The sequence below is a fragment of the Vulpes vulpes genome, chromosome 14 (genome assembly GCF_048418805.1).
Source record: "Vulpes vulpes isolate BD-2025 chromosome 14, VulVul3, whole genome shotgun sequence".
Lineage (NCBI taxonomy): Eukaryota > Metazoa > Chordata > Mammalia > Carnivora > Canidae > Vulpes > Vulpes vulpes.
This window is the reverse complement of record NC_132793.1, coordinates 81,780,536-81,798,510: the sequence shown is the minus strand read 5'-3', so window position 1 is coordinate 81,798,510 and position 17,975 is coordinate 81,780,536. Positions and strand designations below refer to the sequence as shown.

General features: G+C 37.4%; 1 protein-coding gene across 7 annotated transcripts in view; it reads left to right on the top strand.

The window, feature by feature from the left end:
- GABRA5 (gamma-aminobutyric acid type A receptor subunit alpha5) overlaps positions 1–17,975 on the top strand; it is an 83,002-nt gene that overhangs the window by 47,423 nt on the left and 17,604 nt on the right. For all 7 annotated transcript variants that reach the window (XM_025982261.2, XM_072737026.1, XM_025982262.2 and 4 more), the window contains one exon: positions 8,347–8,429. In XM_025982261.2, the coding sequence (XP_025838046.1) occupies positions 8,347–8,429 (83 nt within the window). The remainder of the gene's footprint in view (positions 1–8,346; positions 8,430–17,975) is intronic.

Genomic DNA, 17,975 nt, shown 5'->3' with positions numbered 1-17,975 from the left:
ATTATGAGTACAAGATGAATAAATTAGCCTTCAACTGACTAAAATTGAAATTACTGACTAAAATTGAGTTACTGAAATCTGTAACTCAAGCTTGAAGTAAGTCATAGAATTTGCCTCCATTGCTGAAAAGAAGATATTCATTATGTTCATAACAGATTTTTTTAAAGCATGGAACTCTACAATTGTATGAATCAGAACATTCATCATTTTAGTATATTCTTATTGGAACTTTCACATAGTTTCCTAAGTTCTGCTTTTTACCAGGTTGCCCATCACTGAATTTATTTATTTATTTATTTCCATCACTGAATTTAAATTTTATTACATTTTAAGCAGGTCACTGCACCCTTTATTCTTTTAGCTCTCCATTGGCTACTCCTCATTCCAATATCTCACTAACCCTTGAAGAACTTGGTATCTCATCTATTCTTGATCATAGGCAAAACCACTGCCTGTGATTTCAGTAGGGTCATTAGTGTTAGGGTGATGCTCCTTTAGGAGGTTGGCTAACCAGGACGAGCACAACAGCCAGGTCCTGAAAGCAATGAGGCTTTCAGTTCTGGTCTGAACCCAACACAATGCCAGTAGATCTACAACTACCACAGAAGGGATCAGTACATATACTATAGCTAATAAAAAGTGAGAGGAATGGATGAGCCTGGCAATGACCTTGGGATTCCAACATGCACTGTTTCAAAAAGTTTAAATTCAAAAAGTTCAGTTTTTAGGTAGTTGACTGAATTTTAGAATACAGTTTTCCTCAAAACGTTATTATAAATTGTATTTAGGTTCCCAAGAACTGGTATACCGTAACTAACCAATAGTATGCATGGCACATCATGTTAGTGATGTTTTATAAGACGAAAGATGCTTTCTTGCATTCTTTTATTAAATGAAAAGGTTTGAAGTTTTTTTTCTGAATTCAGGCATACAAGGGAGAAATCTCGGGTGGAGTAGGGTTTTAGCATCAGGAAGATATCAAAGGGGAAGGAGAAGCAGGGCTATGTGTATTCCTAGCACCAGTGACTTATTAAAAAATATATATATATATAATTCATATTTGTATATATAATATATTTACATATTTGTATTAATAATGTCAATTCTCTATAACTGAATGCATGAATAAACTTCTCTCCATTCGCCAGTCTAGAGGTGAGTCAAATATAGGAAGAGGAGGCATATACCCCTCAGGGCTGGGCTTTCTTTTGACATCCCTCACAGTAGAAAAGATGCTCCTCACATGCAGTGTGAATCTACAGTTACATCAGCAATGAGGATGTGACTTACCATAGAGCAAGGAGACTTATCCAGCAGCATCCCTACTGGAGGGTTGAATGAGCCCTTCACAACCCCATACAGGTGGGAATAAGCCAGTGGCATCACAGTGAGGCTACAATACAATAGAGATGCTGCCTACAGGAATGCCAGGTGAACAGTGCCAACTTTGCTCTATCTCAAAACCCTTCAGCCTTTCATATGGGAGCTGCTATGGTAAATATAAGTTATCTACATTAAGCATTCATCTGTTTTTTACAAGGACTCATAGGGCTAGAAAAGTATCAAGACCAAATTAAGCCTTATTTCTTTCCCATAACACCAATCGATAGATGCTATGTTAATATTTAATTCTAAGAGTCCCCCCAAATTTCATATATTGCCTGAGCGCTATTGTAGGAACTTTACAGAAAGGTTATGTTTCCACTGAGTAAATGTAGCTGAGGCACGGTGTATAGCTCAAAATCTGACCAAGCCAGGATACTTTGCACGAGATGCTATTTCATTATCAAGTTCTGAATTTTTATTGTAGCAAACACTTTGTGAGCTGTTTATAAATTTGCTAATATTACTACATTTCTTAACTTTGGAAAATGATTTCAAAATATACATGGGGCTGCTCTTCAGCATTCTAGCAACTGGCCATTTGATTATTAATATGATTTTTTAAGGGAAACTCCTGTATTAGTTTCCTATTGCTGCTGTAACAAGTTACCACAAATGTAGTGACTTAAGACAACATACGTTTATTACTCACTGCTCTGGAGACTAGAAGCATGAAGCAGATCTAACATGGCTAATATCAAACTTTTGGCAAGACTGGGTCCCTTTTAAATTCTCTAAGGAAGAATATTTCCTTGCTTTTTCCAGCTTCTTAGAGGATATGTGCATTCCTTGGCTCCTGGCCCTGAACTACTCTTTACATCACTACATCTCTTTCTCTGAGCCTGACACTCCTGTTTTCTTCTTATAAGTAGCCTTGTGATTATATTGGGCTCACCCAGATAACCCAGGATAATCTTCCCATCTCAAGAATCTTAATCCTGTCCCCCCGAAAAGTTCCTTTTGCTGTGGTAGATAAGAAGGACTAGGATATGACTATCTTTGGAGGTTGTTATTTTGCCTACCACAATCTGTCTTCTGGTCCTCCTCAAAACTCCTGTCTGTCCCACATGCAAAATATATTAACCCCATCCCAATATCTCCAGTGTCACAACTCATTACAGCATTGAATTAAAGTCCATAATTTCAACCAAATCTCGGCATCTCGAAAGTTCCAAATACCATTATTGGAGTTATCTATTCCATATCTATTCCATATCTAAATCAGCTATGCCAGATGATCGGGGGGTGTGATCTACCCTGAGGCACAATACCTTCCCATCTGTGAATTTGTGGAACTCAAGAAACAAGTTTCTGCTCCCCAAATCAAATGGAGGACAGACATATAACAGTTACAGATATTCCCATATGAAAGGGGGGAAAGTCAGGAAAAAATGAAGCACTATTCCCTCTCTCTGTCCTTTTCAGTTCAAACTGGCAGTGTTTCTCCTGGTATAAAATTCTCAAAAGTTTTGTAAGTCTCTTATGTGTGTCTCAGGAATTCACACTACTAGACTAGAGACTCCTAGTTAAATCTTTCATGGATAATCTAATCTTTATTCCTGTCTTTTGCTTACACGGTTGAGGGGACCCATGAGTCACATACCTAATCTCAAAGAGTCTACTGTGTAACTGAATATTCTGACCTTTTGATATTTTGAGGCATTAGCAAAAGGCTGTCCAACTACACCCATGTCTTTATTTTAAAGGCGTTTTTTTTCCCTGACAATTAATCTTCTAATTATAGCATCTTTTGCAACCTGGATAGACTGAGAATTTCCCAAATCATCAAGTCCTGGTCCCTTTTTGTTGGCAGTTATTCCCTCATCCTATCTTTTTCTTCTTCTCACATTTTACTACAAGCAACAGGAAGAAAAAAGGCCACAACTACAACACTTTGTTTGGAAATCTCATCTAAGTATCCAATTTCATCATTGTATCAGTTGCATAAAGCCCCTGGAATTCTTTCTGGATTCTCTAGGAGGGAATCTGTTCCTTGTCTCTTCCAACCTTCTAGGAGCCACCTGCATTCCTGAGTTTCATGGCCACATTACTCTGATCTCTACTTCTGTCATCACATCTCCTTTTAGACCCTGAGTCTCCTCCTCTCTCTCATAACACTTGTGACTATACTGGGCCCATCTGAGTAAACCAGGATAATCTTTCCTATCCCAAGGGCCTTAATTTAATCACATCTATAAAGCTCCTTTGTCATTTAAAGTAACATATCTATGGGTTTGGGACTGTGGGGAGTTAGGACATGAGCATCTTTGTAGGACTATTTTTCTGCCTGCCACCAATACACCTCCTACTGCACTAGTGCAGTATTTTCATGTAAGTGAAGAAGGCTCAAATCTGAAGAAATTATTGAGTAGACATCTGGAGACTAAGCCTCTTTTCACACTTATCAACTTTTTTTTTTTTTCAGAGAGTAAAAGCAATTGTTATTTTCTTTCTTTTTCAAATGGGAAACTAGACCAGAGAAGTTAGGCAGTTTTACAAAGGTTACACAGTTAGTTAATGGCAAAGCTACTTTAGATTTGGCTGTTTTAACCATCTTAAAGTGTTTTTTTAATGTGAGCTGCCCCTGGTCAAGCAGGGAGCTCTCTAGTGAGTTTAGGATCCTAAACCCTTAATTAGGATAATATAAATCCAAGTTGAAGCAAATAGTTTATCTCACAAAGTGCCCCTTCCCACCCTAAAAATAAAATGTTGTTGAAAATTGGGACATATGTTTCAATGAGTTAATGCTTAAATGTCTTAACAGAACTGGGAAGCAAAATTGAAATTCAACCTCTGGGAAAAAAGTACTAGATTCTTGGTTCTACTAGTAATTCAGTAAAGTTTTTCCATAAGGCACATTTCTTAACCTTTTGGGTTTCATTTCCTTCATCTGGAAAGTGAAAGTTTCTAGTAGGTGTCCTGACTGGCTCCTTGGAGCTATGACAATCTATTATTCTTTAGAGTGCTTTGATCTCAATTCTGTGTGAAGGAGGTTGGTTATATATCGAGGCATTCTACATTTCAGGGACTCCATGAATGGAAGGCTTCCTCTTATCTAGAGATATTTTTTGAGTATTATAAAGGCATAAGCCATTTTGGAAATGTTTGAAGAGATCAAAAATTTAAATGTTGTTTGCCTACTGAGGCTGAAACATTTGCTATTAGGGGATTTAGCTGAATAATACATTCATCCTTTAGAAGACATTATCATAGATGTATATTTTTCCAGGATTTAGAACTATAGTTCTAAGGAGGCCTTTTAAAATGGAGGAACAGTCCATGAGGCTTTACTGATAGTACTTATTGAAATGGTAATTGTAGAATTACTATCTTTTTTTGTGTGTTTTTGCTCGAATTATTCTTTCTTTAAACATATTCTTCTTTTTAGATCCAGCTAAATTCTGTCCACTGGTCTCTGCCTACCATCACTAAACTCTCTGCTCCTCCAGCTATATGCTGAAAGCAAACTCATTGGTGTATACAATTCTTATCATCTTTAAATATCAGTGTATTCGGTTTCAGAAGTAACCAGCTCTCAGCACCAAACAGCCAGAATAAAGGAGAACATGAGATGAACTGAGTAAGAAAGAGATGAGACCACCATGGCAGAAAGGAAGACTTTTAATCCTTGTTATAAATACATGATGTTGGCCAAGAAAGAAGGAAGACATGAGGAAAAGGGGAAAAAGCCAGGAGTGAGCACTGTGCCCAGGGTGGGAGGTTAAGTCTCCCTGAGGGGATCTTCTCTGACAAGTAGGGGCAAACAATAGAAATGCCAGGTGGTGGTGCCTCCAGGGGCCATGGAGATGGAAGCAAAGTACCACCATAAAGCAGAGAGGGAGGAGGAATTAACCATGATTCACCACACTGCCAAGGACTCAGACAACACATCTGGCTTCAAGTCAGCCTCCAGGCCTGGTGGGCAGTAGTATGTTTCCTGGGGGACAGAAGCTCAGTTATGTGAGCTGGCAGACATGGCTATGTCTAGAGAGAAGATTCTGCTGTGGAGAGACCATCTCCACATCACTCTGATGATGAGACTAGGGCCCGTAAAGTTGTCAACATTTGGGGGTGGGGGGCAACTTGAAGACTGCAGAGCTGGGTCTACTGGTTCAAATGTTTCGTACCTGTGGCTGGGCTAAGACAGTCAGGATCACCTGAAGCAGCCCTGCTCACACGCTACCTCCCACTGCTCCCACTGACTGAGCCCAGGGTCTTCCTTACACCAGCATCCATAACCTGTCTGAACAGAGGCTGTAGACCAGCACAGAATCTCCAAATCAAAACAGGTCTCCTCTAAGTTCCTACAGCACTGTTATGTTGTGTGCTTATTCTCATATTTATTGCTTTATACTTGGCATTACAGCTCTATACATACTTCCTATCATCCCACTAAAAATTTGCGTCTGAAGAAAATTCTAGATTATCTGAGTTCATTGTGAGTTTATCTTTTAAAACATATTTGACTCCTTTAAATGTTCTGTCCCACTATTTGCTTTACTTTAAAAATGTCTTAAATTGGGGCAGCCAGGGTGGCACAGCTGTTTAGCGCTGCCTTCGGCCCAGGGTATGATTCTGGAGACCCAGGATCGAGTCCCACGTTGGGCTCCCTGCATGGAGCCTGCCTCTGCCTGTGTCTCTGCTTCTCTCTCTCTGTGTCTTTCATGAATAAATAAATAAAATTTTTTTTAAAAGTCTTAAATTTGCTAACAGCCAGATACAGTTAGCATTATTTTCTTATGTGTTGGCTAAATGCTCTCTTCACAGGCATTTTAAGTCATAATTTCCTTAATTCTAAGTATTCAACTTATCCACTTCATAGTCTCTAATAATAGCTCTTTTACATAGTTTGTGTTATGTTGGAGAGGGCCTTTCATGTAAACAATCTAAAAGTCTAACAATAGCTAATTGGTTTAATATATGCATTATTTTGTTATTATTATACATTTTTAAATATTAAACATATTATGTACACATGTGTATATATAATATATACATGTAATATATGTATATATATAAACACATAGCCCACACATCTGTATCCTAGAATTAAATATTCATGTTTTAGAGTCGTCGTTATATAGAGATTTTCACATGGGAAGTACCCTATTCCTAATGTTAGGCATAAAAAAGACTGAATTTTACATATATTTTACAAAAAAAAATACATATACATGTATACATGTATACATATACATGTCAAAAAAACCCTGAACAAAATTTACCTGGTGAAATTATGTTAAATGATATCTATTTGTAGTTTTCTCCTTCCAGTTCCTCTGTACATTTCCACATTCTTCTATGAACATATATAGTGTGTCATTTTAAATACCATATCCCTGCCCGAATGTGAAACTCTGGTGCTGTGTTCTAGTCCATGTGATTCACACCTTTTGAGCATTGCTCCATCCTTGGGGGAATGGCCTCTCAAGCCACGGGCTTGAGACTGACTCATATGTTTGTGACATTCATTATTTAGAGAATACATACATTAGCTACTCTGTAATCATCAAGTGTGAATTCTGTGCCCAATTTAATAGCAAAAGGTTAATCTGTTGTAACAGGAGGAAGTAGTTAAGGCAAAAATGAATGTTTTTACATTTTTATTCTCACCCTGAGCACATAGCAAGATCCAAACTCAATATAAGAGGGAAGGACCAATAGTGCTAATATCATGTCAAATTATTATTTGTCTAAAAATATAAATATAACAGTTATTTAAAGGTGAATGTTTTATGAGATGAGTTCATTCTGGGTAATTTAATTTCATTTTAAATAGTAGATTAAGAAACTTAAAGAAACAGAAGATTAACGCATTAAGGAAATTTAGTGAAATTTACCTAATTAGTGAAGTTTGTAGCAAAATAAAAGCACAACAGTGTGGCCACTTTGGAAGTGTACAGAACCCATTACCACTTGGTGTGTGGTGGATGTGCCATTAGGGAACCAGTGCAGTTGAGGGCCTAGAATCAAATGATGACTTTCTGACATAATAGCTCCACATCCTTGTCCTGATCCTTTAATGTCTGTGCATCACTTTCCTGACTTCTAAATTCAGATATTAATAGCAACAAATCTTACAATGCTACTTTGATTAGACGCATTAGTGCAGCTAAAGCACTTAACACAGTGCCTGGCATAGACCTGGTGGATATTATTATGACCATTGCTGTTTGAGTCATTGATGACAGTGGTAGTAGATAGTAGTATTATTATCTGGAAGACAAGGCTTGGATTAAAAACAATTAGGCTGTACAGAAGATTGCCGTCATAATACAATTTCACCTTCTCTACAGTGTCATGTCATCAGTCCAGTATACAATAATTGTAGCCAGCTTCTGGTCAAGATTTTCACTGAGCATTTATGTTGCCCATTTATATTTTTTGAGCTTATAAACAATTATAGAAAATCAATATATTTTCAGCCTTTTTAAAAGAAGTTTTTTAGATTACTTTGGATAAGGGATGGGAAACAAAGAATAAATCATTTTTAAAGCCATCTGAAATTGCTTTACAAGTGGTAATGTATGTATAGACACACAGACCAAGATACAGAACTGACTAGATTTGACTTAAGCCTTATTTTTAAATGATATCATCTTCAATGCAAACCTATATAATTTGATGGGACAGTTTAGACAATTTCATGAAAGATGGTAATTAAAATAATAAGTGAAGTACTTAACATGGTTTTATGGAACATGGTGGCTGCTCAGTAAATAGCCAGAATTGGTAAGTCATTTAAAGGTCTGCATCTCGAGATGCCTGGGTGGCTCAGTGGTTGAGTGTCTGCCTTCAGCTCAGGATGTGATCCCGGGTCCATGGATCAAGTCCCGCATTGGGTTCCCAATGGGGGAGCCTGCTTCTTCCTCTGCCTATGTCTCTGCCTCTCTCTCTGTCTCTTTCATGAATAAATAAATAAAATATTTTAAAAAATAAAGGTCTGCATCTCTTACTTTTCAGCTTGACCATCTCCGCAGAGTGCCCAATGCAACTTGAGGACTTCCCGATGGATGCCCATGCTTGCCCTCTGAAATTTGGCAGCTGTAAGTTATTTTCACAAGTAAGAACCATGGATATACTTTTGGGGTTATTTCCACATTTATTCAGAATTTAGGTTCCATATGTGAAATGGATAGCAGTCTACTTGAGAAGACTCCAATGCTGTGGATTTCTTATACATTTGTCCTCACAGACTAGTTTCCTTATCTGTGACTGAGAGAATATGAGTAGAGGCATAAACCATCTAGAATTTGATCCTGGTGAAGTGTTTCCAGACCTTCACCTGACACTTCTTTCTTGTTTTCAATTCTCAGATTGCAGGTTGCCTTCTCCAAGGTGCCAATCTTCAAGACCCAGTTTCTAGTACCCAGCCAGTATCTTTTTTTATTGCATTATAGTCATTGCTGTCTTAACTCACTTCTAAATGTTCCATGAGAGCAATGACATTATCATATTCACCCTCACTACTGACCCTGTACACATATTGGGAAACATGAACATCTCTCTGATTCTAGTAGAAAGTCTTGAATTCTAGCCATCCCAGACAGTGGAGTGAGGACACTGGCCCCAAAGTATGCCTACAGCCTCATTCTCACTTCTGAGATATTGGGAGGCAGGGTTAGAACCAAACTGTTCCATTCTTTCTTTATGCTATCATTTGTGCTTATGCTATGTGAAGTTTTCATTTTTGAAAGCAGAAGAATGTGCTCTTTGAGACTGAGCAGCAGACTTGTATTAATGTACTACATTTTTTATAATCGATAAACCAATATTGTTAAATTATTATTAATCAAGGTTCATAGTTTATCTTAGGGTTGACTCTTGTGTTGTATATTCTATAGGTTTTGATTAGTGTATACACCATTATATTATCATGCAAAGCTGTTTCATTGCCCTTAGAATCCTTTGTACTCCACTGATTCACCCTCCCTTCCCTCAGTCCCTAATAACTACTGATCTTTTGACTGTATCCATAGATTTCCTTCTCCGGAATGTCATATTTGGGATATAGGATTTGGGATCCTATAGTATGCAGCTTTGTCAGATTTCTACTTTTACTGCTTTAACTTACCTTAAATGTGCTCAGAACACTTATATTAGCAGGCAGTTGGACTAAATCATCTAACACAAAGCCTATTTTATAATAAAGTATTGAATATCTCATGCAGTTTATTGAATACTGTATAAAAATTAAAAATGGAGTGATTGCATGGGCATAGAATGGTTGCAAATGTGTCAGTTGTTTACCCTCGTAATCACCTGGTTGATTGGGAGCTGTGGGTCACTGCTACAGCCCAGAACCACATATTGCTAGCTTGGGAAAAGATCACAACTCAAAATTTGAAGTACAGTTGCTACTAAGTGCATATTGTTTTTGTACCACCATGATGAAAAATCTTTAGTCAAACCATCTTAAATTGGGAACTGTGTATATTTTTATATAGCTTTTTTAGTTGTTGCTGTAGTTGTTTACATACAGTTGACCCTTGAACAACATGACAGAGGCACCAACTTCCCATACAGTTGAAAATCCATGTATAACTTTTGATTCTCCAAAACTTAATTACTAATAGCCTACTGTTGACTGAAAACCTTACCTATAACCTAAACAGTCAAATTACACATATTTTATACGTTCTAGGTATTATATACTGTATTCTTTTTTTTTTTTTTTTTTATTCATGATAGGCACACAGTGAGAGAGAGAGAGAGAGGCAGAGACACAGGCAGAGGGAGAAGCAGGCTCCATGCACGGGGAGCCCGATGTGGGATTCGATCCCGGGTCTCCAGGATCGCGCTCTGGGCCAAAGGCAGGCGCCAAACTGCTGCGCCACCCAGGGATCCCTATATACTGTATTCTTACAATAAAGTAAGCTAGGGAAAAGAAAATGTTACTATGCAAATCATAAAGAAGAGAAAATGCATTCACAGTATTGTATTTGACTTACCAAAAAAAAATTCATGTATTAGTGGACCTGTTTGTTCATACCCATGTTGTTAAGGGTTAACTGTATACATAACTTATCACAATTTACTAGTGTCTTCATTTTACCAGACCAACTGAAAAACAAAAACCTTACCTCACTTTAAATATGCTTACCTTCCCATAATTATAATACAGTTGTCTTAAAGATGTTTTTTGTACAGTTAGAAACATATCAGAGTGTTGTCTTTATTTGAACCATCAAACTTAGTTCTACAAACTCAAAACAAGAAAGAAATCTGTTATATTTATCCATATTTTTACTTACTGTCTTCTTTTTAAATTCTTAATGCTCCAAGATATTTTATAATAAAGTAATAAAAATAATAATGTGATAACATATTTTATAATAAAGCTTATCTTATAACTGCTTAGAAAACTTCCTTTAGCCATTTTTTAGGATAGACTACTGGCAATAAATTATCTTTGTTTTTCTTTATCTGAAAATGTTTTGATTTTTCCCTTCCTTCCTGATAGATATTTTCACCAGATATAATATTCTGTCCTGATAGTTCTTTGGCACTTGAAAAATGTGCTACTTTATTCATGCTTCCTTGTTTTCTGATGAGAAATCTGATGCCATTCAAATAATCTTTCCCTTATAGGTAAGATGTCATTTTTTTCTTTGGCTTTTTTTTTTCTTTGTCTTTAGTTTTCAGAAGTTTATTATTTGTATTGGTGTAGATTTCTTTGAGTTTATCCCGCATGGGCCTTGCTAATAAGCTTCTTGAATCTATAGATTTTTGCCAAATTTAGAAGTTCGAGCAATTATTTCTTTGAATACATTTTCTCCCTCATGTTCTTTCTCTTCTCTTTTCCTGATTCCAATGTCATGAATATTAGATCTTTTTTTATATTCCCATAAGTTCTGAAGCTCTTTTCATTTTCTCCTGTTTTTTCCATTTTTCGTATTATTTAATTTCTGTTGTTTTATCTTTGAACTTACTGATTCTTTCCTTTTTCCCCTCCATCCTGCTTATGAACTCATGTATTGAGCTTTGTATTATGGTTATTGTATTTTTCAATTCTGTGAAGGTTAATTTACGTGTCGTCTTGACTGGGCCATGACATGCCCAGATATTTGGTAAAATGTTCTTCTAGGAGATGTCTGTTAGGATACTTTTGGATAAGATTAACATTTAAATTAATAGACTGTGGCAAGCAGATTGCCTTTTCTAATGTGGGTGGGTCTCATTCAATTAGTTGAAGTCCTGAACAAAACAAAAAGTTGACCTTCCTATGATAAGAGGAAACTCCTCTTGCCTGACTGCCTTGGCCAGGACCATTGGTCTTTTCCTGCCTTTGAATCAAACTGAAACATCAGCTCTTGGGTCTCTGGCCATCCAGTTCTCAGACTGGAACTCACCATCAGCTTTTCCCGGGTTTCCAGCTTTCTGATTGAAGGACTTCTCAGCATCCATTTTCACATGAGCCAATTCCTCATAATAATTTTTTTTTTAAGATTTTATTTATTTATTCATGAGAGACACACACAGAGAGAGAGAGGCAGAGACACAGGCAGGGGGAGAAGCAGGCTCCACGCAGGAAACCCAACATGGGACTCGAACCTGGGTCTCCAGGATCAAGCCCTGGACTGAAGGTGGCACTAAACCGCTGAGCCACCTGAGCTGCCCTCTCTCTCTCTCTCTCTCTCTCTCTCTCTCTCTCTATATATATATATATATATATATATATATATATATATATATATATATATATTTAAGCGTATCTATCTATGTTCTATTGATTCTATTTCTCTGGAGACTAACACATATACTGGTTCTGAGAAGTGGGTGCTGCTGTAACAAATACTTAAAAGTGTGGATGTTTCCTAAAAAAATTAAGTATGTAAGTGCCCTTAGAACTGGATAATGGGTAAAGACTGGAGAGAATTGTGGTGCATGATAGAAAAAGGAAATATTGCTGTCAAGGGACTTGGTGATTGTGGTAAGAGCTCAGAAGGAAAAAAGGAGATCTGGAGAGAAAGCTTTAATTTTCCCAGAGAATCCACAAATAATCATGAACAGAATTCTGATAGATATATGGTGTGAAAGGTCTTCTGGTGAGGTCTCAGCAGAAATGAAGGACAAGATATAAGAAACTGGAGGAAAGGCAATCCTTGTTTATAAATTGAGTGAATTGTGTTCAAAACAATTGGTTAAATTGTGTTCCAGTGTTTTGTGAATGGTAGAACTTGTAAGCAATGAAATCAGATATTTTGTTGAGATGTCTAAGCAAAGCATTGAGTTCCTCATAACTGCTTCTAGTAAGATATGAGAAGTAAGAAAGAGATGAATGAGAGAAAGAACTATTAAGCAAAAAGGAACTAGAACTTAAATATTTAGAAAATCTTTAGCCTGCCCTATTGTGAAAAATGAGGAAGCTTATTATGGAGAGAACACCAAGGGTGTGAATGGACAATGACTTCGTAAAATTAACACTCATTATGTTGATCAGCCATTTAAACAGAAACCAGGAAAAATGACTACTAAGGCAATTCAGAGATCATAAGGGCTGCCAGTACCATTATAGGCCTCAGAATCAAAGAGCAGAACTGCCAGCCCAGCAGAGTTGTGTGGGCAGGGTCCTTACAGACAGCCTTGGCAGCAGCACCCCACAGAGCAATTGGGGTGATGCTGCCATCCCACTGGGCCTGGAGGACAAAGCATTGAATCAAAGAGGAAGATTCTCAGGCCTTAAGAACGTGCCTTGCTAGATTTGGGACTTGCTTGAGACTCATCACCCCTGCCCTTCTGATTTCTCTTTTGGAATTGGAATGTCTGCCCTCTGTCTATCCCGCTATTGTATTTTGAAAGCACATAATTTGTTTGGTTTCACAAGGTAACAGCTGAAGAAGAATTTTACCTTAGGATGAATGGAGTCTCACCCATATCTGATTTAGATGATATTTAGATGAGACTTTGTACTTTAGATGTTGGAATTGATGCTGAAATGAATTAATATTTTGGTGCTATTGGAGTGGAATGGCAATATTTTGCATTCAAGAAGGACATGAATTTGATATGCTATTTTGATAGCTCTAGACTATCTTTTGGTTCTTCAAGCTAGTGAGACCAAGGGATGTATCTAAGCTTAAGTCATCTCACAGCTCTGACTCAAAGCTTTTTAAGTAAAAAGGCATTCCCTTCTTCCAAGTGGTAACTAGCTCCAGTTTCTTTCTCTATTTGTTCACTCTCCAGGGCCTTCAGGGAGTTCTTCTTTACATGGTGTCCAGGGTTAGTAGTTGTTACCTGATAACAACTGCCACTAGCAGGGGAAGTTTTTTGACTCCAGGGGTTTTGTATCATTTCTATCATTTCAAAGAGATTTTTGGAATTAGGAGAGGTGACTGTGGGTGAGGAGCCCAAAGTTTAAGTTGGATGGAAATAATTTTTTTTCAAACTATGAAACTTAAATGCCTGGGAAAATTAAACATGTTTATTTGGCAGAAGCAGTATAATGAAAAGGGACTTTCTACAGGATTTATTTAAGTCATTTATTGCCTTGGGATGGCTTGCACATCAGTACTCAAGGCAAAACCTTCAGAAGATCTGTATGACATCTTATTTGGGAATCACTGATTGATGTCCTTGAAGGGAAATGAATTGTTCTTGTCCCCAAGAGGGAAATGAGTCGTATGACTTAAAATTATACCCCTCTTTGCATTTGAAAATTATGCTCTTGGTTAAAGGCAAAACACTAAAAGTGAAATTATCACTTTTTTCATCATTAGTTAAATAAGTTCAAGTTAATGTGATACTAAGGTATAACAATGGTGTGCAGGACAGGCAGTACAAAAGCAATCCTGGTAAACGAAAACATGTAACCCTCTAAATCCTTTGCTAAATTATCTCATATTCAACAGCCAACCAACTGCAGTTAAGTCATTCAGAGATAAAATACACATCTGATAGGATTTCATCATCACTTCTACAATCATACCAAATAAGAGGAATTAGTGTGTGTGTGCACGCATGTATTTTTTTAATTCAGTAGAAAGCCCAAAACTAATATAAACATTTCTTGAAATCAGTAGAGTTTTTAAACTCTCATGCCAAATTTCTTTTTTATCTGCTTGGTATTTGAAAATTGGTTTTAGATGTTGATTGCTTATTTTTATCTGCCATTAATATCATTACTATAAGATACAAAGCAATTAGGGTTTTCTTCATACATTTATTATAATTTTAAGAGAAGAATTAGTATTTAATTGTTTTTCTTACTTGTCTTTCATCTTTTTGATTCACTAAAAGTAGCTGTTTGGCCAAGTAGTTCACTTATACCATGGGCATCTGAGCATGGTGCAGAGGCTAAATGTGATAGTATAATGAGTTTCAAATTACCCAATCCAACATCTCTCTGCTCTTAGGAGACAAAAGAATGCAAATAGGTGTCATTATTCTAATGAGCCACATGCTCTGGCTTCTCTAATACAGAACTGAATTAACAGACATTTCAGTTATTGCTATCTCTACTCTCAAGAATTCAAGCAAATGTTTAAATTAGCCTTAGTTTACAGAGGAATATCTCCTAGTCCATAAGAAAATTCTGTAAAGATAATGGCATGGCTTATATTTGGAAGCAAATGCTTAAATCAAGACTTTTTAGAAAAGAAAAAAAAAATTTAATTTTTTTGTTCATTTTATTTGTGGAATGATGCATTAAATAGTAGATTAAATCATGAGACTACATCTGGATTCATGAAAATATATGCTAAATTAGATACAGATGCCTCTTTGGTAAACATCCAGTGGAGAGAATTTCACAAAATCAGGGTAAATCTCACTGTAGGGAGCTATTAGTTCATTCAAACATGTGGAATTATGACACTATTAACAGCATTCATCATGCTCAGCCTGTAGCCACTCAGCATTAGTGTGAATCTGTGAGGTTTTAGAAACATGTTGCAGTCCTGTCTGTGTAGTGTCTGAGTTTAGATGCATTAATTAACCTTGATTATTATTATTTAACAGATACACTGGACATGTTCTCCTTTCTGCTAGATGCAGTGAGAATCACAGAAGCATGAGTGGTGCTGTGACCCCAAAAAGTTGATGGATGCATTACATAATGAGGTTAAACACCACTGTACAGCTGAGAGCCAATTGGAATTCAGACAGGGAAACTCGTTAAGGGGATGATATTTTAAAATATCATCCTGGAATCTGGAAGAATTTGTGTAGAAGGCATAACAGAAATAAGAGCAAAGCAAAATGACTGGGGGTCAGTTAGTGGAGGTGATGAACACCTCTTTTGAGAAATGACAGGATGGCATTACAACTCAAATGTGAAAGTGTAAATAGGTGGTGGAGTGGGAGATGTATGTAGAGCAAGGGGAGAATGTGCTCCAGTGAGACCAAGAGCTAGGAATTTGCCCTGAAGCACTAGAAATGCTAAGAGTTGAGGGTAGGGTGGTGACCAGAAGTGACAAGTGGATATACAGGATGAAAGGGGGACATGAGTCAAAGATTGCATTACAATTTTAGGACTAGGTAATTTGGGAAATCTATTTTCCATGAGGAAATTGAAAGTAATTAGAAGGAACTACTGGTTTCAAGGTTTAAAAAAGCTGATTGGTTTACAAGATGGTGGGAAATTACTTGAAGGGATTTCCTCCTAATATTACCTCTAGCCTTTTGCCCTGTGCCTCACCCATTTCCATGAGGGAAGGGCCTTTTCTGCTGGGTGGGTGACAGCACTTAGTCCTTCTTGCCTGATTTGTTCTCATATAAGTCCATGAACATGGAGAGCGCAGTTTTTTGACTCTGTCAGACCAGTCAAGGCAGTGACTACATAATTTTACATACTGGACCGTGGAGTGGTTATGCACCATTTGACTAGCAAATCTCAACCTTCCACTGTAATTTCTTGGTGACAAGGCAGAAATGTTATCTGTTCCTCTCCATTTGTAAATAGCTGCCCTTATGTCTCCATTGATTCTAGGAAGAAAGAGGCATGGCAAAGCCCCTCTGATCTGACTTTTAACTGATGATTTGAAAGCAGGGATATTGGGTATCCAGTAGGCTGCTAGAAATGATCTATCTACATACATTTATGTCTTATGAAGTTTGTAATCTAGATTATGCAATTGGTAGATCAGGTGTTGACTTGGATATTAGCTCAGAATACTGAGGTTCAGGAAGGCTGAGGACCCAGCAGAATATCATAGAGGGGTTAGGCAGTGAGATCTTCTGAGGCAGTTATTCTGCTCATGCCCAGCTTCTGTTTCGGGGGGGAAGGAAAGGCTGAGGACATGGCTGTCAGGGAACTTAAATTCTGTATGTTTTCAGATTACCAAAATTTTGCTTTTGGGGGTGTATCATAATCTACATTTCTTCTAACATCATAGGCAATGAATACACAAAGCAAACCAGATTTCCTCCCTGGTTATTGGCAGTTCCTGGGTTCCCAGGTACCCATGCAGCCTAGCAGATAAGGCTAACCTATGGTCTCCACACATTGTATTTGCTTTTGACTTACAGAAAGTGAATTCAGGTGGAAAGATCTCTTCATATGACTGCATCTGACACACACCAAGAATCCTTCCCAATATATGGGTAATATTTGCTATATATGGATAAATATTATGCTAATATTTATTAAGTACCTACTGTATGTCAGGCATAGGCTAAATACTTGACATTGATGAATATACTTTGTCCTCACAGTGCCCGTAGGAGATGGGGAAATAGAGGCTCACCACAGCGATACTGGTTGTAAGTCCAGAGTCATGTTGCCATATTTCTCCCATATGTGGGCAAACACTCATTGCTTTGAAAAGGTCTTGTAAATAAGGGTTAATAGTGACATGGCCGCTTCCTAATCAGGGTTTGCAAAGCTAGACCTAGAGAAACAGAAAGTGTCAACTCAGGAGAAAGAGACACTCAGAAAACTGAGATGAATTCCCAAGTTAGGTAAGAGTAAAAACATTTCAAACCTTCCTGCCTTGCTCTGCTGATACATGGTCGACAGGAGGCGAGCATTATATTTCTGGAGCTCTAAATCATGACAAATGATAGCACAACAAACCTGACTGCCCCATTTACTGTTGTGCCTGGCTAAGAGATTAAATGCCACACAGCTGACACAAAGAGAAGAATTTAGTGCTGCTAAATACCCAAGATGAAATGCACAGGAGTGATCATTTATTCTACTCTTAATTTGATGAAGAGAACAGTACTCACCAGTGCTGAACTGACATACCAGAGCCCATGCTGCCTCTTATTGTTTTTATTAATAATGCTATTAACATTATCAGTATCAGTGGGCCACATAATACTTGATAACAGTTTGAAAAGTAAGACAATATAAATTATTAGTATGCATTGACTCTCATATATCACTTTGTGATTTCAAGTAACTTTTATCCAGTTACAACCATTATTTATTGGGTCCTTATTATAAGATAACTATTATCCACATGCACACACATTCACCAACAATTGAGAAAGAGGCTTGTGTGTCCAGCAAATCTGTAGGTATCAGAGCCAGCCTTGTTCCCAGCCAGCGATCCCTGCAGCACAGCCATGCTTCCCTGGTCACATAGCCTCAGAGCACAAGGAGAGCCATCTGTAACTACATGCCGTCTCCAGTCTCCCCATAGAAA